Source organism: Idiotropiscis lumnitzeri, chromosome 5 (genome assembly GCF_059441095.1).
Source record: "Idiotropiscis lumnitzeri isolate Australia: NSW breed Sydney's pygmy pipehorse chromosome 5, RoL_Ilum_1.0, whole genome shotgun sequence".
NCBI classification, from domain to species: Eukaryota; Metazoa; Chordata; class Actinopteri; order Syngnathiformes; family Syngnathidae; genus Idiotropiscis; species Idiotropiscis lumnitzeri.
Window position 1 is genome coordinate 12,156,805 of NC_142395.1, and position 25,851 is coordinate 12,182,655.

The 25,851-nt window shown below is 43.3% G+C and overlaps 1 protein-coding gene across 2 annotated transcripts in view; it reads right to left on the reverse strand.

Moving 5' to 3' along the window:
* Positions 1-25,851, reverse strand: part of atosa (atos homolog A) — a 36,616-nt gene that overhangs the window by 1,565 nt on the left and 9,200 nt on the right. For both annotated transcript variants that reach the window (XM_088296917.1, XM_088296916.1), the window contains exons 2-11: positions 9,607-9,791; positions 9,136-9,332; positions 8,439-8,564; positions 6,555-8,313; positions 5,197-5,322; positions 4,699-4,787; positions 4,016-4,112; positions 2,853-3,011; positions 2,596-2,664; positions 1,332-1,531 (exon numbers count right to left, since the gene is read on the reverse strand). In XM_088296917.1, coding sequence (XP_088153043.1) covers positions 1,332-1,531; positions 2,596-2,664; positions 2,853-3,011; positions 4,016-4,112; positions 4,699-4,787; positions 5,197-5,322; positions 6,555-8,313; positions 8,439-8,564; positions 9,136-9,332; positions 9,607-9,791 — 3,007 coding nt within the window. The remainder of the gene's footprint in view (positions 1-1,331; positions 1,532-2,595; positions 2,665-2,852; positions 3,012-4,015; positions 4,113-4,698; positions 4,788-5,196; positions 5,323-6,554; positions 8,314-8,438; positions 8,565-9,135; positions 9,333-9,606; positions 9,792-25,851) is intronic.

Consider the following 25,851-nt stretch of genomic DNA (forward strand, 5'->3'; position numbering starts at 1 on the left):
CGCCACATCGCTACACTAATTGACAAGTGGAATTCAGTGACTTGGTGCTGACTAGAGTGGCGGGTATAGTTATGCAATGGACCCATGCATTTTCATGGTTACACTTCCGGAAATTCGTAATTGTTAAGTAACTGAGATTCGATATGCATCATGTCACAGTGACTATTTTTACACAGCGTCAATAACCCTTTCAAAACCCGAATACTGGCAAAATATGGGTTTTGCTCGGCAATGTAGGCATGCGGGAAAACCCGAATATCCTCTTATTTGGGTTTTTAAAAACCTTACACCCTTCTCTAACCCGAATATTTGGTCCTGTAAATGCAATTTACCTTCATTGAACGGTGTATTGGTTTGTGTTCTGCGCACGCTCCATTGGTTGTACTACAAGAAGTTATTGTATGTGCGGCGATGCTACTGGCTGTCGCAGGCACTGAACCCACGTGCGGCCGTCTTACGTCGCCACTCACTCACTAACTTGAATACATTGATTTGTCTGTCCCGTTCTCACGTTATTTTCTGTCTCTAAAGAAAAAAATGACAGTGCGTTTATATAGACACACATGAATGTATGTAGATGTCCATGCATCCGGTGTGCAACTTGCAGGAAATACACACGCAGAGAGGTAAATGACTTGGTTGAAAATCAACTTCTTTATTCCTCGAGTGAGGGACATGAATATGTGTTTAATAAAGACAGTACAAAGGAACAAGCGGAAATTAAGTCTATTTTGCGTCACAAATGCGTGAGTAACTGTCTGCTCACACATGCAAACGGGTTCATTCAGAATGGTTCAGAAACTGGCATTTTAACCATAAACCGAATGCTGACTGCGTGTAAATTTGTCAATGAGGTCCAAATCAGTTATCAATTATTCCACATTCATTTGCAGTCCGGACAAGGAGAGGTGAACATATCCTCGCTGAAGTGAGTCTCAAAGAGTCTCCGGAGGTCTCCATTAACACCTCAATCGTGGATCAATTTGTTGCTACTCATTAATTTGAAAAGTTAGAGGGGTAATCAAGTCTTGATAGTGAAAAAGCTGCCAAGTTGACAATACCGGGGGGCCGCTCACTTTTTCGCAATGCTCAAGCGCCATGCCAGTTCTCATGGTAACAAAATTGATTTGAACCAGAGAATGCCAAGTGGATATTCAGTTTGTTTTTATCCTTTGGAAAATGTAATTTTTATATTTAACACAAATAAGATTACTAAAATAACTTGTCCAAACGATGCGCAATGTCTCCTTTAAGTGTTGGCCAGTGGTTAATGCGTGACACGTGTTCAGGCACAAGATGGTGTGATATCTTATTTCGAAAAGGCTCCTCACCTCAGATGAACGAGGTAGCGCAGAGTGCGTGCCTGGCCCAAACTGAGAGGCTTCCTGTTGATCTGATGGTTCGAGTCCCGCCTGACTGGGACGGAAAACGTCCTCTGGCGCAAGAAGGTCTGGTGTCCCGCTGGCATGGCTCGAAGGTCGTACATCACCACAAACATCTTTACCACCGTCTTGTTCGGATTGAATAAGGTCTGCGGTGAGTGGAGAACATTGTGAGACACACAAATCGCATGGCATCTCACTGCATGCTGAAATATTTCAGAACAAGAAACACACGATGTGGACACAAGAATCATTAAGTCTTGTCACTGCATCGACCAGAAGTGAATATGGAAGAAAAATATAATATAAGAGTCACACTCGTCTGGGAAGACTTTCAAATGTTGGAGTGTGTATGTGGGGATTCTTGGACCAGAGAGAGTGCCTGTTGGCCCACAATCTCTGTCCTAGTTCCTCCCAAAGGTTTTTTGATGGGCTTCTTCCACACCTAATTCATCCAAGTATGCCTTTTTGGAACTTGCTTTGTGCACAGGGAGCAGAAAATTTACTTCTACAACATGTTACCACAAAGTTTGATGGGATGAAGAATGACGAGTTGGCAGAGCAAAAAGGGGTCTAAATATTTAATAACTCATAGGTGTCATAAGTTGTAAATGTATGAACATGTATTGCTGCCACACTAGGAAAAATGTTTCACATACAACGTCACAAGTTATCATGTCACTTACTACATGATAAGTTCGGCTACCGCTTTCAGTGTAGCAAAAGAACCCCACAAAAAAAACGCAGCAATAATTTCGGTTTAGGGCACTCGTGGAGGAGCCCTATGTAGGTATATGCATGTCTTCATTTTAAATCCTGATTCATTTTCAACACTTGTGCTTATTATTTTTTTTACAGTATTAGTAGTTACATAGCTAGCAACTTTGATTTTATAAAAACACCAAAAGGACTAAGTAATTGCTTCGTATAACGCAAATGTGGAAGGAAAACCTCATACTTTTTCATCTTTTAATGTAATCAAATTAGCATTTTTTTAACATGAGAAAGTTTCACTTTAATGGTAATAAGTTGAACATTTTTCTTCTTCCTAGTGTGACAGTAATACGCTTCCGTAGAAAATTAAAGTATACTTGTGTCCATCCTATGTGACCAAACACAAAACCTTTGGCCGTGGACATTGCTTTGAACTCACTCAGTTGGATGAGATAACGCTGATGTGGTATGATTTTATTTATTTAAACAGCGCCATTACCACTTGAATGGTTCCTGATGGAGGTACTCGGTAGCCCCTTTTCCCCAGCGACTCCAGGTTGATCACACCCTGTGAAAGATACAGAGCAAAATTCCTCTAGGGTTGATATTTTATGACTTTCTAAAGGAAATGCTGTTACTGTCACGGTATCATACAGTATATACAGAAAAAAAAAATCCTTTAACAACAAACTCAAACACAAAACAAACAATGACAGTGTATGGTACATGCAAAACAAGTTCAACATTGATGCTTACCATGTAAGGTGAGGGGGCATTGTCATCGGAGACGCTGTAGAATGACACATCCACGGGTAAGGTCAGGTGACTGGGGCAAAAGGACCCGCTAGCGCCTACTTCGGCCGTGAAACCCTCCACCGTCCCTAAAGGCTCCAGGCGGTAGTTTAACACACACTCCTGTCAAGTGACCATTTTGAAAACACCATTAATGGTCACATCAAACACACTATTTACATTTACAGTCTCGAAAGAGTACAAAATGCTGGAATTACCCTATAGGTTCTAATGCCACGATAGTCCATAACCTCGCTACTTTCCCGCCTCACACAAACCCACTTGCTTGACTTCCAAAGCTGCTGCGACTAATTGAGTTGGGTCACGTGGGAGGAGTCAGAGTGCACGCAATTGGGTTGTGTTTTTAATGTCTACAGATTTTCCATCATAAGGAATAGACAAGTGGCAAAAGCTCTGCGCAGAACAAAGAATATCGTAGAGTATCCAAAGTCGTGCAAGTGAAATCTGGGTCCCTATAATTACTGCAATGAATTTAGTAGGGTCAACATTGGTTGGGCCAGTGACAAAAATGGAAAATCCCAAGACTAAGAGGCTAAAAGGGGCAACAGGCAGGAAGGCAATCCCTTCCAAAACTAGATGTACCACACTTTGACTTAAAATGGGGACATGTTCAGGATAATACTTTGGTCTCTGGTCTTTTGATAGCGGCCTGCCCACCCATCAAATGAGAAATCTTTTGTCCGGTGCTTACTTCCGCAAATACTTCTCTGAGCAAATCCTTCTAAATGCTACCAAATAGTGATGTCACATTTAAATTAGTCAAAGGTGGCTTCACGCAATCAACATTAATTCACAGGCCGGACGCAGAGGCTGGACGCACATCTCCTGCTTGGGAGGGAGTCTCGGAATTTCTATCATCACCACAAAGTCACTATGGTAGGTCTTCATTGTCAACCAAACACAAAGTCAGCATATGCATGTGACAAGCGGATATCCAGCTTATTATAATTCTTTATCTTTTGTGCATTTTGACAGAAAAATGTCAGAGACCTTTCAATAGCACACATGGGAACCGTGTTAAATTGTGAATAAAAATGCAAAATGTCTCCTCAAATGGATTAGTTAATTATCAGAAGAGCATGCACTGAGTGTTGTTGGTGCTGTACCTCAAAGTTTCCCAGTAGACTGAGACTTGCAGGTGGGGCACTTGCACTGAACAGCTGCCGAGCGTCATCTGTGTACTCGTCTCCTTTAGGGCACACCCTGAGGGTTTGAAACACACACACACACACACACACACACACACACACCCCCACACACTTGATTGACCTGTTCACTATGTCAAGGAATTTTAAGGTGAGGAGGTGACACGAGAGTGTGAGCCAAAACTGCTGAGGAGAAGTAACCTCATACATTGATGTACGTAGTAGTTTATAGAAATGCTCTCCAGATGATGGAAGCATTTTGAAAGCTACACAAGTGTGCCTTTATTAAGAGAATGATGCAGTGCTGAGTGATTTTAAGCTTAAAGTATAAACTTTGCAAGTAGCTGCTGCATATAAAGAGGCACAGAGAACGCCGCCCACACTTGCACTGAGTAGGCAGTTACTGTTGTGCTTGCAGAGTTCTGTCCTGGTTGCCATTTTGAGCGCAAAGTGTTTAGAACTGGTGGAGGACTTCAAGAAACAAGGATCGGCACATTTTGGTCCATAGTGACTTCCCAGATGTCAGTCTATATACGTCTGTCTTTAACACTGTCTACATGCCTAATACATTGAGTTGCTGTATAAAAGCAGAACATCCGCACTAAAGTCACATGGATTTCACAGTCAAGATCCAAAAGGGTTACCTTTTCCCAGAGGCCCAGGGCAAACCCTTACAGCCAGCCAGAGAGGTGTCCAGGTCGAAGTAGCCAGATTGGTTTTTCCTCTGCGGTACCTGCCGGAAATGTACATGACATGATACAGAAGTATGCGGCTTCAAGTATGATTTAATAAAAATGTATCTGGGTTCCCTGTATCGGGAGCATTTTCACGATTAGGTGTTAAGTGAGATGGAGCATGGTTAGAATATGACTCACGGCTACCTCCGTTTGAGAGGCATGAGTGAATCATCCTGCCTGAGTGTGCGTGATCATCCGCTAACTACTCAGTAGTCCTGCCAGATACTTCAACATCTCCATGATGATTGCATTGTGAATAACGTCACAGATGGCTACTGAGCGTGGTGTAATGACACATGCGCATACACTGGAACTCCTGATGCTTCATCACGGCTAAAAAGTCTCTGTGTGTTGAGTCATTAAAACATTTGCCAGAAGGGCGCAAGTATGTGTGTGATTTCGTACAGGGCTGGAGAGCAAGGGCAGGCCCGTGCAGGGGTGGAAGGCCTTGGTTGCCGTGGCATCTAACGAGTGGCGATTCTGCTTCCTCCAACCGTTGCAGGGCCCCAGGGGAGAAGCTCCGTGAGTTCGCTGGAGAGCGAAGGAAGGAGAGGTTAAAGCATTTGGGCAGTAAACCTGCATTGTCTTTGAAAGCATGTTTTCGAGCACCATGCATCATTTTTTTCTTTTATATGACCACTGCTGTCTTGTCTGGTCAAGGCCATAAACACTCGGAGGTATTCTTAAAACATATTTCTTTTCATGTTTTCTGCCTTTTTTCCACATGCAAACTGCCTTTTAAGTCACAGTTTTACGTTTTTTTCTGCCTTTTTTCCACATGCAAACTGCCTTTACGTATTCTGGACGTGGAGTTGTTATTTTTGTTGCTTAAACCTTTGTATGAGATCCGAGTAAATACATACACTAGATGAATTTTTGTTTAGCTTCAAACACAGTATTCATGAATGACTCCACGAACTAATGTCGCTTTTCCACTGCACAGTTCCAGCTGGGCTCAGATGTACGTTTTCTACTTCATAATAGTATGGCTGGAAACCGCACAAAAAAAAAAACGACCAACAAGTCTGTCCTCTATTTACCTCTCAGTAAGGAGACACATTTTAACTAAGAGGGCAACAAGAAACCGAGCCGCTGTATCAAAGTACAGACTGTTGGCATAGAAACAAGTTAAGCTTGCACTAACGCATACGTTTATTTCTCATGATTTTTGGCCATGTACAATGAACCCCTGCCTATTTGTGGGTCGGCATTTGCAAATTTGCTCTCTGTTATTCACTTAAAAACTCACAATTTGCTGCTTTTGTTTAGAGGCACGTAAACAATAACATTGCTTTGGCACAATTAGGTGGCATCTGTAGCCAATTAAAACCATTTCTTCCCTCAGTAACTTGCATGTATTCACTATTTGCAGGCTGGGCTCAGTCAGTTTTAATCCAGGAATAGCAGGGTTCACTTTATACTCAAATGTGGTGACGTCAAATGCTTTACGTCGCCCATATAGTTATCAGCATGGTACACTTTAAACTCAACTGACCAGGAACTAGAACTAGTACCTTCATGTGCAAGTGAAAGAAAGCATCAGTAAAATGTAGCATGCACTACAAGTGGTGCAAGGTCCCACAAGTATTATTAAAAGGTTGCTATGGTGATAGTGTCTCTTTTGGGAATTACTTTGTCGCCTTTGACGCAGAAGAATGGCGTTAGTTAGTGGTTATAGTGTCACCTGTAGTGTAGGACTGGGCTTGACAGCCTGCAAATGAGTCGATAGAGTTGGACAAAAGCTCAATTCAAGGGTCTCTTACCAGGACAGTAGGGGGGGGAGTCAGGTCTGGAGACCGTCTGGGTGTTTGGTTCTCATTCCGGGCTGTAGCGTCAGCTCGTGTGAGAGACTGAGGAGGCTTGCTGTTGTTTTGGATTGCGTTACAGCTGAAGGTGGATTCTTTGCAGGTCTGACCTGCGGGTAGGGCACTTCTAGGCCCATTCTTGAGGGAGTGAGGGAAAATCTGACTGCTGGTTGTGTGGACTGTGAGCTTTTGCTGGGTGGGAGTTTGTAAACGCGGACCAGCGTGCAGCTGGCCTCTGAATGAAGGTTCTTCAAGTGTAAAGCGGGCACCATTTTGGGCCCGAGGAGAATGGCAATCGGTCCCCGGATCGAGCCGGGGTTTGTTTGTGCAAAGAGGCATGTGTGGGGCAGCGGCTTGCGGTCCCCTGCTAGGTTCGTGGTTGTGGCAATTGGTGTAGCTGTCATGCGAGGCGTGCGGGACGTTCGCAGGGTGCGTGTATGTGCGTATCGTGTGCGTAACCGTTGTAGTGTGTGTGTGGTGCCGAGGGCTGCCACACCTGCTGTGGCTGGGCGACAACGAGGGGACGGACAGTCTTTCCTGGATGAGTCGAGTAATGTCGTGCACTGCCTGAGCGATGAGGGAGCCTTCTCGCTCTTTCTCGCCGCTTTTCTCCCTCTCCCTGTCTCGCCCCCTCTCCACACTCTCATCGCTCACCTCAGTCAGCCTCAGCTTCCTGCAGGCCGCAGGCTTTGGCGAGGAGGTTTCCCGCTTGTGGAAAGATGTGCTGGTGGAGGGTGTGTGGAAAGGGGTTGGCCAAGCATGTCCCACACTCTCATAGGGCGGTACCTCTGGTTCTTTGGTCTTACTGGCGGCTATGTCGTCATGGCTACTGCCCCACGTGGCTTTGGGAGGGTTGTCCGTGGCAAAAAGCGCTGGGGGAAGTGGCGGTGCTGTGGGGTCACAGAAGTTGAGCCTCTGTGCGATGCGGGCTATAACTTCCTGTCTCTCCTGTAACAGCGAGCCAATGAGGGGATTGGTTTCATTCACTGCGGGCCGCGGTGAGGGGCAGCGGGCAGGCTCAGCCAATGAGAAACTCTTCAAGGCTCGGAGCGGCTCGGGGAGAGGCGCTTTTGACCTGTCGCTGCTGTTGGTGCCACACCCGTAATCTTCCAACGGCAGTGGGTCCGATGAACCATTGAGGGATGAGTAAAGCCACTTTCCCGAGAGCGGAGAAGGAGAATGGGAGCGTGAGGGTGTGGGAGAGCGGGACGAGCGTTGGAGCAGTGGGGGGTCCTGACTTTGGGGAATGCTGACCTGCGGAAGCTCTCCGTTCTGATATATGTGGTTGTCCCCAAGCTCCTGGCTCTTTTTGCTGTAGGGGGGTGTCATGGATGTGTGTGGAAGGCTGTTAATGGGAATATTGTTTATGGGAAGATTGGGGATGGGCATTCCGTTGAGGAGGAGGCCCGTCACGGTGCTGGAGCTCTTGTTGTACATGTTGGAGCTGTGATGGATGTTCTCTTTGTTGGGCTCCTGGCTTTTTCGGAAGGTGGGCAGGCCACCATGGCTGTTCAGGTTCGGGTTGGGGGCCTTGCTGTAGAGAGGGGGCAGGCCGGTGTGGATACTGCATGCCAAGGTGGGATAGGTGGGCTGGCGGGGCAGGGACTGAACGCGAACTTGCAGTGCAACACTCTGGGACACGTTGGGCACGGGGAAAATGTGTTCTGTTGGTGGCTGTGAGAACTGCCACACCGATTCCTCATCGGCAGCACTGATTCTGTTGAAAAGAGGATCAACACCACTGTTACACTTGAGTCTTTATCTTAAATTAGAAGATACACGCAAGTCGACACATTTCATGGCCGCTAGTGTCGACATCGTAAGGCAAGAGTGGAATCTGACCTGTACAGGATGTTTCTGGGAACGATGCCATGGGAAGCACTGAGCCAGGCACTGAGCTGCGAGAAGAAAACGTACGAGCGCACGGCCAACAGCAGAGTCTTCTCCTCAATGAAACGGTCACCACTTCTATTTAACCAGATAAAAAAATAAAATCATTGCAAGAGTGTAAATGTGTCAGTGTGTCGGGTTAATGAAAACCCACCAAGGGATGTTCACAACTTCTTTGAACAAAAGTGGCCATAGAAGTGGGCCAACTTTCCAGGCTAATTAACCTGGTGGGTGCCAAGCAATAATTCATCTCAAAGTGAATGAGTGTGTGTGTTTTTTAATTAATTTAAATTCCTGTCATTACCTTTAATGAACAGTTAAAGTTAGTTAGTCTGGACTTTGTGTGGTTTTATTTAGGTTACCGGCTATAACCGGCTAACACAGTCGTAAAGTCTTAATTACACTAAATAGTTATATGGAAAACTCTTGTATATAAATACAAAGTCAAGCAAATGAAACACTCTCAGTGCGGTGGTATTGTAACTGAGGGTGCCTTGCTGTGTCCTAGTTCATTAGTTTGTAACCTTACAAACTTAAGTCGGTCGAGACTAAACTAACTAAGCTCGTGTATATACAGTCTATAATATTAAATGTAATAAATACACTAGCCACTATATGACTTGATATGGTATACAGTGTTTGCTCTTACTGCCTTGGAACTGGCTGCAAAGTCCATCGCTCCAGCAGCAGTGCATCTTGTTTGATGACCGGGTCGCTGATGGGGTCGCTCGGTGGGCACTCGTCACCATAACAACAGTCAGGCAGGAGCATGACCTCGATCATGATGGGGATGCTGTTCTTCCAGAGCAGGATCACCTCCGAACGGGTCCGCCGCGCCTGCTGACACTTTGAACACGGACAAAGGCGCAGGGTGGGTAATCATTAGTGTGAGTCAACACCTGTATTGTTGTGTGCGTGTGTGTGTCCGTGCATGCGTGTGCGTGCGTGTGTGTGTGTGTGGGCGTGCGTGTATGGTGGGGCGCAAAGCAGATGGGGAGTACAAGAGAGGCTCGTTTGGACCGATTAATTAATTGTGATTGTTCTCCAATATCAATAAAGAAGCAGCAAGGGACATTTATGAGGTTTCAAATAATTCATGGCAGCACTGCAGTTGTTGTACCTGCGGCAGTTTATCGTTGCATTCATGCTTGTGAAGAGGCGGCATGGCCGACTGGGCGGGCGGACAGTGCAGCCCCTCGGTCCTGCCCTTCACCGAATATTCCGGCGTCCGTCCCTCTGTGATGAGCAGAGTCAAGAACACCAGGAACTCCTCCGCGTCATACTCGAAAAACTCCTCCGTGGCATCTAGATGAAGCACAGGAAGTGGCAGAGTCAGCGTGGTCACATTCTTGACTGACCGCGACAAACCAGTCGGTGGACGAATGATGACGTTTGCTTATGCAGCTGTGCAAACTTCTCATTTTGTGCAATTATTATTTTTTATTATCATTATTATTATTATTCATTCATAGCCCTGTATTCTGCATGTCGGAGCCCTCGTACACCAAGGAGTTCCTGTGTGCAGCAATCATCAGCTGACATGGATTGTGCATTTGGAAGCAATTTCAACACAATTTGACAACAATATCCCATTTCTAATTAATTAAAAAAATACATAACATTTTTTATCCATGGAAATGCAACTCAAAGTGCTAATGTGTTTGAATGCATTATACATGGCCGGCAAATCTCATCAGTGTGTCATATTTAACTAAGGCCCTACTTTCAGGGTGTGTGGCACAACATTTGCACTTTGCTTGCTTCAAAAGGGAATATATTTAGACTTTCCATGTCAGCTGACTGTCAGGGGTGATGTCACAGTCTGCTCCCTCCCTCACTGTCACACACAACCACACTCTCAAAGATCTTTTCACTAGTGGTCCTGAGGAAGGACTGGCTGGGTTTTGCTGTGATTCGTGAATCTTTGCAAAATAACAAAATAGCTGGAGTCTGACAATGGCTTTCTCATCAAAACAATGTAATTCAATTGGGAGCAAAGAGCTCATTTGGAGAATTTGTTAGCATGTGAACCAGTGTAAGCTATAAGAATCAGAAGTATTTTTAGAAGAGGGCTGAGGAGCTCGGGAGGAAGCTCATGAGTACCGCATGCGGCCAGCTGACAAGCAGCAGCTCGAAAGAACGCCAACTTCCGCTTGTTGCAAAAGTCTCCTTCACGTCCACATTGTCTCTATAAAACTGCGTTGGCTATGGCTATCTACACACAAGGTCCGCCTCAAAGGTTTATGAGGCAATCTGGCGCCCGGCGATGGAGGCGTGTCAGCAGCATCTGCATTTTGAATGAGCCGTGCCGTCGTTCCAGCTGTCCCATTTACACAGCACTAAACGCACCACTGTTAGCGTCTTCATCGCTGCTTATAAATGTAACATTTGCTGCCGGGTAAAAGGAGGCTAACGACCGACTTCCAGTAGCTCTCATTACGATATGAGAAGGCGTAGCAGACATATTTCAAAATCTGGCTGGACCGCAGCTTCAATTTAAACAAGAGCACTCAGCAAAGGCAGGTCGCTGCCAAGCCTTGAACATTTGTCACCTGTCAAACAACGCTGGCACCTGATTTGGTTTTTACATTGTGCTCTCTTACAGCACGAGCGGATGATATTCAACATGAGATGCTAAATTGGATAGTTACACATTTCGTACAAGTTGAATTAAATTTGACAATTGAAATAATTTTTTTAAATGATTGATTATTTGGATTTGGACACCCTACATAGGTCCAAGAGATACAGGAATTTTCTCTATCTTTACTTCACTTTTGGTGGTAAATTTTATTTCTTTTTTTCAGACTTTATTTTTTAAGCTGCTGTACCCCGGGGGGGGGCAAAATACATTTTATAGTTTGATAACTTGACATATTTATTACTTTTCGTCTTCTCTTTCAAAATTTTAAGTCTATTTACTCATTGTGGTATGCATTGTTGAATTGTTGTGTTCTTTACTGTTTTGTGTGTTCTCTTTCTATGGCTGCAGCATGGAAGCCAAAAATAAGGTTACCTTACCTTACCTATACCTTGACAATGGCATTCCGAATATGTGGATAGTAGAGAAAAGTGGACTAATGATTTCCTTTAAGGAACTGGGTAAAATTATCGGTAAGTTAATCTCTTTAAAAATAATATATTGACTGCCGATTTTATCCAACTAGTACATGTCATTTTTGTCACTATTGCTTCAAGAGACCATCCAGTCATTCCGTGTTCCTGTGCAGAATTTGCATGTTTTCTGAACTGTGGATATCAGTGTGTAATGCAGTCGGCCGGCCAGTCACACACATTCCAGCGGGGGGAACTCCTCCTCCACGCTTCTGAGCGACAGCTGTTTTTGCACGTGGAGTGAGGCGCAGTCCAAGTTACTGGCTCAAATCGGAAAGGCTTTAACAACAGCCCAATGATGAGGGAATAAAGCCAAGAGGGAAGCCGTACGACAAAGGTCAAAGCTGAAGGTGACAGCCTATCACCACCACTGACTGCGGGCAGACGAATGGGCCGTCACCGTTCTACTATTCAGGCTAAGGATAAAAGAGGTGAGAATTGAAGCATAAGAGTATTAAGATGAGCGCTGAAATAATCAATGGAGATGAAAAGGAAAAAGAACAGCAAGCACGTAACAGCCGCTTACAGCGCGCATGTGCACAGATCATGCAAGGGCGCCAGTTTGCGGCTTTTCAGGATGGCAAATACTTGGGAGAATGCACATTAGCACCCCCGAAGGCGGGCGTCTAACAAACACATCGGTGAATACGAACAAATACAGCCACAATGCCCCTCAAATACACACACTTTGAATGCGTACAGGCACACATACATACACACACACGGAGCTGGACAAAGGCCTAGTGATGGAGGAGTTGGGTAAGCGTACGTATAGATGAGAGCTGCCATTCTTTAGGGCGTCATGCTTGAATAGAGCATTACGCTGAAGCCCCCTAAACACACACACACACACCCCCCCCCACACACAAACACGCACACTATCTTGAAGGGAGGCAGGGAGGTAATCAGGATGCAGGACAGCACAAAGAGACAGATTGGCGGGAAAGCTCCCGTTCGACATAAAGAGAGAGCTGTGTTCAATGCTCAGAAGCACATTTCGTCCTGCTGGTAAAACATCAATTGAAATAGACGAATGCAAAGTGTCTTCATATGGTCAAATTGTATTTAAAGTTGAAAGCACATCACTTTGTTATGCTGTTTCTGCAATTTGGAAGATTTATGGAATAATACACATTATTTATTGAACATTCAGCCTTAACAGGGTTCAATGTTCAGCAGTACACCTCTCAAGACCTGAGACCAATAACAGTGTTGTTGTTTCTTTATAATGTATAACCGACCTACAATCGAGGTGTACTTTTGGAACTACTGTGAGTGTATTGTTAACAGAGGTGCGCATTCTGTCAGACCTGTCTGTTAGTCCATCACTGACGGACGCCCATTTTGCTGATGTTGGACAATAGAAGTGAAACTTGGGGGGGGGGGACGAAACATGGCCCGAAGTGGGTTTTCGTCCGTCAGTGTAATAGTCACTAAGCGAGTAACACGCCCCGCTTGACTCGCATGTTTGTTCCCAGAGGGTTACTTCGAGAGGACTACATGTGTTTTCAAAAGGTTCTCTGCAGGGACCTTGAGGGCTGGCTGCGATTGGCGAAGGAGGCATCACTTCACTTTGCAATGACAACACAAATGGACAATGTTCGTTTGGGTCTAATAGTTTATGCATGTGTATTTTTTTTTTTGCACATAAACCTTTATGGTTGATGTTTTCTGTTAAATCCTGGTGAAATTATTTCTATTCAAGACTGTCTTGTGTGTTTGTGCGCCAGAAAAGTCACTCCAGATGCTGGCTTCCACAATGTTCCACAACTAAATACCTGATTGCAGGATTGCATGCAGCAATATCCCGCCTTTGCTGGGTTCAAGCCGGTTTAATACGAGACTTTCTTCTACGGCTTACACGTGAATGCAGCTAATGTGTTAAGCTATCATCACGTCAAGCTATGTGCGTAGCTGATTCTTGCTATCACCACAATCCAGATGAAGGTTTATCGGTCCCAATCATACCATCGCGAACCAACGATAAAAGAATTAAGAGGCTTGAATAATGTACCCCGCTACAGATGCGGATTATACAACGACACAAAGCAACACTTGAGCCTTCACTTTTCCCACGTGCCCGTGACTTCTCCACTGTTTGTTTCCACGAGGCAAATGTGAATTGCGTAACAGGTCAGATTTAGATTAGGGCTTCTTATTATTAGAGGCTGTGACCGCCTGCCACCAAGTGTGAGCTGGAGTCCTGCCTGTAAATCGGCTGCTTTGGCCAGGACACACAAACACGCACCTCTCAGCTGTCTTCCCATCCCTGGGCCAGCAGCAGATCAGTGCAGTTATGTGGGATGGAAAATGTCCTCCAGGATGGCGAGCGGGGTCAGCTTTGGTAGCTAACACGTTATTTAGAGCCAACACGGCGGCGGTGAACAGTGCAAGATGATTTGTCATCACTGAAGAAGGCAAACGTGATGCTCATTTGTTTGGCCGTTGCTAACCTAGTGTGCTGCTTGGATGTGAGGACAAACAAAACCAGGCAAATGATCCAATTTCAGCATTTTGAACACAACCCTGTTTCTATTTTAACAGAGACAGATGGGACGATGGAAGACACGCACACACTTCCATATAAGCTGGCCCATTAATCCATGCAGGGTGGACACTGGACAAACAATTGTGCAAGCTCTGTTCTGTTCTCCATTGGGCAAGCGGCTCAGCTTTACGTGCACACAATAATGCTCACGTTACACTGCCAGCTAATTTGAATACTGCCAATAGAAGAATCCTATCCCGTTTGGTTGAGCACGGCTTTGTTTATGAGCACGTTTCATTCAAATGAAAACGAGAGCAGCAGCTCCAAGTCTCGCCAGCAGACGGTCAAAGTCAAAAGCACTGATGGGCTTAACTGCACTGCATCTGCTTGAATCAAAGGGATGTGCGCCTTATGCACTGTACTGATAATAACATGCAGTCAGGGAGCGACGGCACGCAGATCAGAAAGGGGGAATAATAAAGATTTGAGCTGATTCAGGGGGTGACATCTGCAGCTATTTGGAAATACACCCTATAACTTTAGCTTGAACATGAACAATAGCCAGCTGTTGACATCATCCTCAAGCAACAGGCATCCACATCATTCTCAACCAAAGGACAGTTTGACTAAAAAGCAACCCGTACAGACACAATAACAGCAAGGTTGGATGAATTAAAGGGACAATTGCACTTGCTGAATGATCGTACGAGGTTGTTACCCCTGGGAATAAGAACTGAATATTGTTTATGTCTGATAAAAATTACACAACACATTTCAAGACCAATAAGAAAATTAAAGAAAAGAAAGACTTTTACGGCCACATATTTAATAAGAACAGACAACAAAGGGCAATTCCAGTTCAAATTTTCTCTATAAGCCACAAACGGTGTGGCGCGAAGTAAAATAACAAGCTTACAATGTCACCCAATGGAATCCGTGTCATTCGTGTTCTAAGTAGAAACGTGACCGTCGGCTTTTCACCAACACACATCCATCCATCTGTCGTCAATTATCTGCTCAAAACATTACATTTCCATTGCAAGGTTGCTGACACTTGCGTCATTCAAACAAAATGGTGGCAATCGGCTTTTCTCTTAATTTTCAACGCGATCTATCATCACTCGAGTAGCTTCATCGGCCAGTGTCGATACAAAAGACACACAGACCAAACTAAAGTTGGAGCACTACAAAATGGGCATGAAATGATCAAACTTTGACGTCATGCTCTGCCCACATCTTAGCAATTTTGCGGTCATCTATCAGTTGAGGATTTTTTGTTTCAGATACATGGAATTCGCCCAAACTGGCTGCTTGAAACTAAAATGGCCAATCATGATCATTTCATTGAGACATTTTAACCCCTTGAATGTTGGAGAAAACTTAGTGAATGAAACTAGATGCCAAGGGGCCTTTACATCTCCCAATTTTCACAAACTACAAATTTCTTGTCAAGGATTCTGATCCTAGCTCGTAAGAGGGATAATTGGCAGGACGACATCATGCCTCCATTCAATGTCCATGCCATTTACCCAGAACAGCAACCTAGAAAACAGCCTTGAACATGGTGGCTTTTACAGGCAGTGCCCAAGGGTCAAATGATTTTTCCACAGGCATTCAATTGCATCTTTTAGCAATTTTAATTTCTCCAGCTAATGCATTACGACATTTACCTTTGGATACAAAGGGGCTAGAATGTTGTTTGGTACATTTGTATAGATCAGAATCTTTATTGGTCTTTATAAGTATGTTAAAACAAACAAAGCTTGGCCACCACTAGTCTAGTGTGACAATGATAGGAGCGTGAACGTTTGTGTGATTCATGTGGTGCACACACGTACACACTTGTGTCACTTAAAAGAATATAGGGAAGCAGAGTGAGAGATTACCCCGACGGTGCTTCCATGCCAAATCTTCTTACTGCAGCCCCCGGTGAGATAAATATAGCCAACTTGGTAGCGCTCACCATTCTGCAATTCCACCACCCCCAACTCTGATTTCAAAGCACTCTGTTTGATAACGATGTCTGGGGTGTATGTAGGCTCCGCCCTCACTCTGCAAATTAAACTGATTTATGCACAACAACAGCGCTTAGCCTGCACTGTAAACAAAAGAAAAGAAACTATTAGTGCAAAAACACAAACATCTAACTGACCATAACAATGTTTTGTGCCGAGAGACTTGAGTCTCGTTTACACTGAGATCCGGCAAAATTGCAGCACCATGCACAGAAAATCTGGCATTGACACACCTTTGTCTTTTACACAGCAATTATGGATACAAATATTTGGGTCTGCGAACGGATCAAATGTGGAACTGAACGGCCAAGCAAAAATCTTTTGTTATCTATTTCAGAAAGAGTCCTTCTGTGAGCGCGCCATTTTTGATCTGCTGCAACTCGCTGCTGTTTAACATTTAGGTGAATTTACTTAACACCACAGTCACACCAAGTTTGGGAACTTGAATGAAAGAGCGGCCCTCTCGCTGACTACAGACTATTGTCAGCAATACAAAAAAATGGTGTGTCGAGTGCCTTTAATTCTTGATCCTTGGGGCATTTTGATGCAAGCACGTCTCAGACATAAGACACATGGAACGCACTATAAATTGAGAAAAATAATGACTTCTTTAGATCCTCACATACATATAACTAGGTCACATATCTGGTGAGAAAATTGCATTTTCATGAAACATACTACTGAATAAATTTTGCTCTAAAACCCTCAAAACGACAACACGCTTAACGAAAACAATTATCAGAGCTTCCCTTGTGGCAATGCACGACAGCGCTTTTCCTCTTCACGTCCTGACATAAAAGAGAAAATACTGACTTGACGACAAGCGGAGAGCAGTCATCAGTGGTCACACCAGATTAATAACGAGAGGGCAAAAATGGACGTTGCCGTGGCAACAGACACGTTGTGTTAAACACTCCACTCCCATCACGGTGATTGAAGAAGTGGAAATGAAAAGCGCATGTGTGCATCTTTCCAACTGACAACAGTGGACTGAACGTTTCAGGACAGTCGAGGCTCAGGTTGTGTTCGGCTTAAAGACTGTTTCCACTTCAAAAACAATTGTACTCAAGTCCTTACAACATGTTGCTCTATTTGGGCTGCAATAATAGGTCATGTAAAACATCTATAGATGCGCATTTTCTTTAAGTAGTTTGACTGCAGGAGCTGTCAACCACTTGGTCCAACTTCAAATTGATGAGACGTCAGCATAGAGCTCACTTTTCCTGTTTTTGTCTGCTTTGTGCCAAGGCAAATAAAACAATGGACGTGGGAAGTGCCGTCTGCACACAATGTGACATGCCCAGACTAGTCGGACAGTGCACCTGCAATTGACAAATGGGCTCAAAACTTGAAAGATTTGGATTTCAAACGTGGTAAGGGAAAAATAAACAAACAGCTAAAAAGCATGACATCGGCACCTTTGTGCGTCACACTCAGATTTTGAGATGTGAGAAAATTTAGTTTCTGAAGCCTTTATCTTTGTCTCCCCCCCTCCTCAGTTAACTCTAACTTTGGGGAGAAGAAAGACAAATGTTGGAAAAACAATCCTCAGAGGACATGGGAATGCACTAGATCCACTACGTCATCAACTGGAGCCGCGGGCAGGTTGTGTCATAAGCAGACGTGACATTACTTCCTAATAATAACTACATTACAATATTGATTACACAAGGAAACAATGAAAAACAGATGCCAGACAATTCAGAAGCAGCCTCGATGCTATTAGGCCAGAAAGCGTGCCGGCGAGTGCTAAGCAACAACTTTAAAAAAAAACACCCAATTACAATAAACTACAAATTTCGAATGAAATATTGAGTGTTATTGGTCTGAAAATCAATTTGTCACGGCATTCAGAAGCAACAGTACAGTACTATCTGGCTTCTAGCATTGTTGTTTGCTCCGACAGCCAGCTCGACAGAGAGCGTTTCAACCCACAACGCAAAACATGTCATTGGAGCAAAGTATAGAACATCCGATAAAACCAAGCCTGTCACGACCATTAAACACAAATCTATTACTTACATTTATGTGTTTCCCGCTTCTTCTCATTAGTTGATGTCATTTCTCCAGACATTGTATTTGTTTGCCGAGGCGGCGTATGTAGAATCGAGAGATTTTAGAGTCCGTCTTGTGCAGAAGGGCCATACGGTCCTTGTTTGCGACACTACCCTGAGAGGTGACGGAGAATTGGGACACATCTTGTTTTGTCGTAAACGTGCATTTCAAGGGGGAAAGGACGAGACGAGACGTAAGGGCAGATATGGGGAAATTTAAGTTGCGTCAGAGTATTAGTGTTCCGATTCACATAAAAAGTCAAATTACGTTAGTGTCTTAGGAACAGAACTCGCTATTAACCGAGGAACCCAGGTATAAGCAGGTTGATGGGGAAGTTGTCTTATTTGAGTTTAAAAACTTCCTAGCAGGTGGGGAAGTTGTCTTATTCAATATTAAAAACTTCCAAACAGGTGTCACCCTGCAATCAGAATTTTCCAATTGCTGCCACACCCACTTCAAAAGACGTTAAGAGTTGTACAGTGATACAAAAAATATATGGACCAAAAGAAGCCTTTGAAATAAATTTGAACATAACCCACAAAATTAAACATGACAACTGCATAGAATACCACTACAAAATTCCACCTAAATCTTGGCACTCAACTCGTATGTTAGTGTGTACAAAGGTGTAGTAGAATACAAGTACCGTATATAACACTTCATCGGCGTGCCGGTCAAAATAATGTCATTTTTCAAAGGCAAGTGTGAGCTGGGATGCACGTTGAATATGTCACTGTACCTCCGTTTATGACAGAGTTACATTCATGACAGTTAAGATCAAAGAACAGCGACATAAACTGCACTTGTGCATAAGTCAGAATGCACCCTAGTTGAGTATCACAAATCAACCCCAATCCTGTTCTTCACTACAGTCAATAAACACTTCTCGTCCATAAATAAGAAATCCAGTAAGCACGCCAGTAACTGAGCATGGCTTCATGAGCTACATGACCGCAAACTACTTCACTGTAGAGCTGCCACAAACTATTTTGCGAGTCGACTACAACAACAGTCATTGCGATTAGCCAACTAATCGGTGCATATTTCAATCGCGGCATAGCGCACCAGCAAGCAGCTGCTCTTGTGTAAGATTCATTAGCATTCAGCCGAGGTATGTATAAATTAATAAAGACAATTCGGTAGCAGAAAGTTTAAAGGAGGACAAGATCAAAGATGGCTTATTTTCCACTAACAAGCTCAGTTTATATATTTTTTGATCAAGAAACTGAAATTAGTTATTTTCTTTTTTATCTATTAATTTTGGAGAAATAAGGAAATAAGAGACTACTTGGAAAAAGCCCTACTTTTAATGAGGAATATGGTCACGCCTCTCTCTGCTCTCGCCATGTTTCGGTCGGAGTCATTAAAGCAACTGATTACAAACTCGGCATTGGAAATCATTATACGTTCATTGCTTATAACGTCCAAAGATCCATGTCCACCTGCAGGCAGCCTACTGCCCTCTGTCAGCCGCCGTCTGCCTCCTGAGAGCTGACACAACTTTAGTGTAGCGAAATGTTCAAAATACAACCAGTCGGGGTATGTGTGCACATTCTTGCTCTTGTCCGCTTCAGCCTGTAAGTGAAGAAAAGATCAGCACGGTATTTTTGATTCTGTGGAGGTGATCACATGAGCTCACGTTTGATGTCGTCAATAAATCCAAACGCAGAACGCTTTTATCCTAGGTTCAAGAGGACAACAGTAGTCATGTGCATTTGCATTTTGGTGGCGATCGGTCGGCATTTTAGACAACAGAACTGACAAAGCGAGAATTATTACCTCACTTGCCTCCCTGCTGTGACATAGACGCAGAAACCGGAAAAAAAGCCAAGCTCCAAAAGGCGGCTTGTCGTAAATCTGATCACGAAAAAAACCTTAACTCACTACAGAGTCTTTTAGTCGGGTTCGTTTTAGTACTGATGACATTTTTACATGCAAACCTCTTATATGTTAACGTCAATCAAGCGTCCCTTTAAAGTCTGTAAAGTTTAGCCACGGCTGCTGTTTCATTTGCACAAATGCAACTTCAAAACCATTAACTTGGGACACAAGTGTGTCTACCTCTCCCACGCTGCAATACAAAGGGGCAGATTTTGAGCACACATAGCAACAAGTCCTGATTGGCTTAGGAGTCTAAGCACAGTCCCAACTGAGGAGAGCCCTTCCTCTGTTTTGTCAAATCAGCTGCCATTGTTCTTCCCACACACACTTAAACACAAACACACACATACTTTGTCATCACACTTTGTCTTTGCCCACACCCACCCCGGGATAGTTAGGCACAATCAGCAGTTGTTTGCCAGCTGAGCAATTAAGTACATGCTACAGCGGTCACATGACAAATGAACCGTGAGTCACTTGAAGGAAAAAATACATTTGTTCATGAGACGACAGCGAAAACTCAGCTGATGTGGAAAAAGTAGGCTGTCTTCTGTGTAAATAAGACAATTGTAAAATAGTTTAGCTAGCAACAATAAACAAAAAAAGCAGCACTCAAATTAAAGAGTTTAAACTTGTATAAGAGTAAGTGCATACAAATATAACCACATAAATGAGCAGAGAATCAACAGCAGAGGACTGTATGATGATGAAAGCCCAAACAAGGGCTGCTTATTAAGATGAAGCGAGTGTGTTCGGGTTCCACGTTTCACACAACAGGATCAACTCGTGAATTTCTCACAATACTCTCCCAGAGTAACCTCAACACAAATGGTTTCATGTTTCCAGTTAATATATTTGCAATCCTGAGGGGAATAGAAGGAATGTAGCCTATTTAGGCATTGACCAAATACACATGAGGCATGAGCATGTGGTGACAGCTAAAAAGGCTGAGTCATTGCCATGTTGGGAAAGAGTATATCATCACTGTCCTGTGAAAAACATGTATAGCCAACTTTGTTAAAAAAAAAAAAATAACCATTCACAGAGAAAAAAAAAATCTGGAAAAAACGGACATTTGTGATATGCCCTCCTGGTCGTCAACCGCCATGGCAACTGAAAGCATGGCATGGCAAGTGCCTAAGCTACTTAAAGGTACCAATTATTCAGAAGAGACGTTCAATAACTAGGACGAGACAGTCACACTCTTAAACTGTCTGCAAATTGATGCATTTTTCCACCTTGGTGCACACGTCACAGTCTGTATAAACTTAACAGGTAATAGACGCCAACGAAGCAATTTCCAACCTTGAGTAGTTGTGTCAGAGCCGTAACACAGGTGTCATGGTGCCTTTGTGTAAAGGTACTGTGCTATTCCAGGAGAGGAGTGCCAAGATTTAAAACAAAAACATCCAGTGGTCCCTGATGTCTTGAAAGAAATTGGCGCGGCCTGACATGACTACCCCCCATGTCATGCAGAATGCAAACAACATACTGCAGATAAAAGACTATTTCATACTCACAAACATTGAGTTCATATTACGGTACAGGGCCAACTTGTGTGGCGTGAAGCTGACATTATGACCTTGCAGAAACATTACAGCTCGAATCCCAAAGCACTTAATCAGCTGAGAGTCTCTTTCCAATTCACTGTAAAATGCATAATATGCAATATGAAAAGGGAGCAAGCGAAGGGCGCAGAACAAAGATTACTTGTCCACATCACGGAGAATTATCAAAATTGCCATGAAGCTCACGAACAAATAGTCAAATGAATTGTCAAGATGTACAAATGCAAGAGATAATTTGTTAGGGTCTAAAATATGGTTTGAATCAATTTCTCAAGCAAGATTTGAGGCGGTTTTGAAGCCATTTTCGTCCCTGGTGGGAAGCGGCAGTTGTGAGGGTGGTGTGCTAAAGATTCCAGGGTAGTAGGACACATTGGTCTGTGTCTGTGTAACCAGAGCCAACCTCGAACATGAAACGCATGGGCCTTTGACCTGGCCACCACTTCTCACGCCAAGTTCTGGAAAGGCAAGCTCCAGCAAAGCAATGCGAGTGCCGTCACTCAGGAGGTTCTAAGGAAAGTGTGTCACTGGTGGAATTGGCACACTGAGGTAGCGGTTGATGACTATGTGTGAGCTGCCTTAGACACAAGCCCTCTTTACAGAGAGATCCTCAAAAATGCACGCACCAGACTTTTGACAGCTTTGAACTGCACAACAACTAGAGTGAAGCGGAATATTACCACAACTGTGTGGGTTTTCACGCCGCAGCCACAGGCATTCCCGCAATCAACGTCGCACCCCCTCATCAATAAGATCATTTAAACGTGTGACAACATCAGCACCAGAATCTGGGGTGACATAAAATGCTTGTCAGTTGGTGCTGGTTGCTTTTACTAAAACCGCGTGGGAGAAGCAAGTATCAGATGTTAAACTTCTCACGCTAGCAGTACGACATTGCAACAGGCAGGGTTATGGCTATGATAGAACATCAGACGGAATATTTGTCGGACAACTTGGCCACGTCAGCTTTGAAAGCCAGTATAACAGGGGCAAGGACTTGACGGGTGGATACCTGACCAAACGACTCAGTGGCTACATTGACAGGGACACATTTATTCTGATTAAAAGCCTCGGAATAAAAATGCTTCACGTAAACACCCCATTCGGATTATTGTGACATCTCTGATCTCTGATTCAAACGGCAATGGAGAGACGTTGTGACGAAAAACTCCTCAGTTCCGCTTGTTACTTTCTACAGTCAATAAAACACATTAAATCCATGTCACTCAACACAGGAATAAAGCATCCTGTTTTCCCCTCACTCCTAAAGTCTGCTGAGTCCTATTCCCGCCAAAACTACAAAGACCAAGATTCTTTATGGATAGGATTTAAAAACCTGAAAAATAACATTCGGGTTTTCGCACATTTAGTGGCAGAGTGGCTGTTTCCCAACCAAGAGGCTGTGGATTCGATCCCCAGCGATTGTGACCACGTCTTTAGCAAGATACTGAACCCCTGATGGCGTGTCAACAGTAGTTAGATGAAGTAATAAGAATAACCTGATTACTGCCAATATACAGCTTTAAAATGAACATAGTCAATGAGTAAAGCTAGTCACCTGTGTCCGGGACATATTGAGGTGGCAGTAGATGATTGCGTGCAGGTGGCCTACAAGCTGTAGAACATTGGGACAAAGACATCTCGTGTTATTGTCAAAAATATGACAATGATCAATCATATGACACGATCGATTTGCTGTGAAATCAGATTTTGCCAACTTTCTTCTACCCAAAAGTGTCAAATTTCATCACAGTGGTACTTTGACTACAGAGTGCACCAATTTTTATTTTTTTTTGCTTAGCATTGTTAGCCAAAATTTGTGATACGGGTGTACGCCAGCTATGCTGGCGCAAGTGTGCATGAGTAAATTGAGTTACAAGGTCTGCCACGGAACGAAATAAACTCACATGGTACAATTGAGCGAGGCTTCTTCCGTCAACAAGACGGCATTTACAGAACAATTTAGAGCACCCATTACCACTGTGAGCCCCACCATCAAAAGATAAAAGGGAAAAACCTGACCAATAATAAAAAAAAAAAATTCAGCTGAGTACAAGGGAAAAAAGAACATCAACCTCGTAGAACAGGATAGACTTACTGTCAGCTGAACTGGTGAGAAGATGAAGATCTACGGGGCCGGTGTCTACCAAAAATACTCAAGCCAATTGGGTAACTTGATTTGACGAGCTCCGTGTGACTGAACAAGAGTAAAGGGGATAGCGGTCTCAAATTTACTGAGCCCTCATACTGTTGCTAATAAACAATGTGCTCAACGCTTCCACAACGAGTCCCCGAGGTGCTCTCTGTTAACGGTGTAACCATGTATCCGCTGTGAGAAGAGCTACATGGTCATACTGGGACACCACAAAACCAGATAATTAACTGCCAGTTTTACATGTTGCCTTATTAATTATAATTAGGACAAGGATATGTGCCCTTCCTGTGCTGCTGCCTTTTTTGTCACCAAAGAGATGTTTGCCCGCTGATGCAAACAGCCTCAAAATTCCTTTCAGCAATTCCCCTACCTCAATGGCCCTTTTGACCTCATCCCATAAACTACCATGTGCAAAAAAAGGAAAACTATCGAAGCAGTAGGACGAGAGTAAGGCTGCGAGCAACATTTCCAGATATTGTTTTGGGGCAGAGTTGCCCACGTCTGCCCTTGTTCATAATCTAGCTGCGTCCACTTTTCCAAGACAAAGGTCAGGCAAAAATAGTCAAAAGTTTTTAGTAGCAAGTGATAACCAAACAAATACAAATGTTTGTGAGCAAAGATTAATCGACACGTAATCAATTATCAAATTCATCAATAATTATATTTAATAATCAATGACTCGTTTGGATAACTTTTTAATATAAAATTGGCCAAATGCTTGGAATTTCACTATCAATATTAATTGTTATCCGATTCCTTTAGTACTCCATGAAAGCCAATTGACTATCTTTGTGTGGAATCAATATAAAATTTGACAATTTTTTTATTTTGGAAAACAAAGACCAAAATTTGACCAAAGAATGTCGTGATACGGACCAAACCATTAACTGAATCAAAATTTATGTATAAATAAATGAGTCATCAGCAGATTAAAACACTACCACTCAATAGAAAATGGCGTCTTTACATTTTTTTCAGCTGGTAAACTAGGGAAAAAAAGCCCATTCCAAAGACAAACCTAAGTTCACCAAAACCCTAAAGGACATTTGAGCAGGCGCTCTACACCTTGAAAATAAAGCCGCCAAGTCCAGATGGCTCTTCGCGTTGTATGGCGATGACCTCACTATACAACGGATGGCAAGCTGGCAGCAGAAAAATGACCCATGCTGGTACTTCCAGTTCTAACCAGTCCGCCGCTAAGTCTCTGCAGCCTGTTAACGTTGAGCCTCAGTGGTGTGTTGAGCACTTAGCGAGTGCACGTACATGTGCAACATCAAAGTTCTATTATTACGCAAGTGCATTACAGCACTGGGAACACTGGGAGGCACAATCCCTCGAAGGGACAACGTATGGCTCCTCTGCCACTTAAGATCTAACTTGTCACAACAGCGTCAGGGATAAATGCTAGCCAATGATTGACCTTCATTAGCCTCTTGCACACTGCCTCTGAAAGCAAATTTTCTGCCTTTGACATCCTATCAGCCTTCTGAGCGTAAATTTTAAACGGCACGCAATGGCCAATGCAATCTAATCAAAACGAAACTCTAAATATGCCATCAGCATTATTTACATTTGAACAGATAATTTTATTTAAACCAATACCTCGTGAAATTTGATATATTTTTTCCCAGGCTTGAAATAACTTTTTTTCTTGGCAAAGCAGTTTTGTTAATCATTTACTTTATTTGACCAGCAATTTACTAATTCTGAGGAGCACTTTTGTTGCGGATCAATCTGAGAAGGGTTTTATTAAACAATAAAAATGACAATATAACAATTTGCTTGCATTTTTTTATAAAATCTGATTTTATTTCTTAAATTCAAAATGCGCATGGCAGAAACTAGTTTCACGTGAAGAGACATTTTCAGTGGGGCGATTTCCACCAAATGTACATTTTCGTTTGAATTGAGCATTTCTGAATAGTTATATGGTTTTTCGCTAGGCTAAATTGAATTAAAAAAAAAATGTTAATGCGCAAACCTCAAAAGTCAAACTCAAATCACAGGACTCGAATGCGAAAACAGACAAATAAAATTTGTGATCCAATTATGTTATACTATATTAATAGGTTTACGTTTATAGGCCACTTCT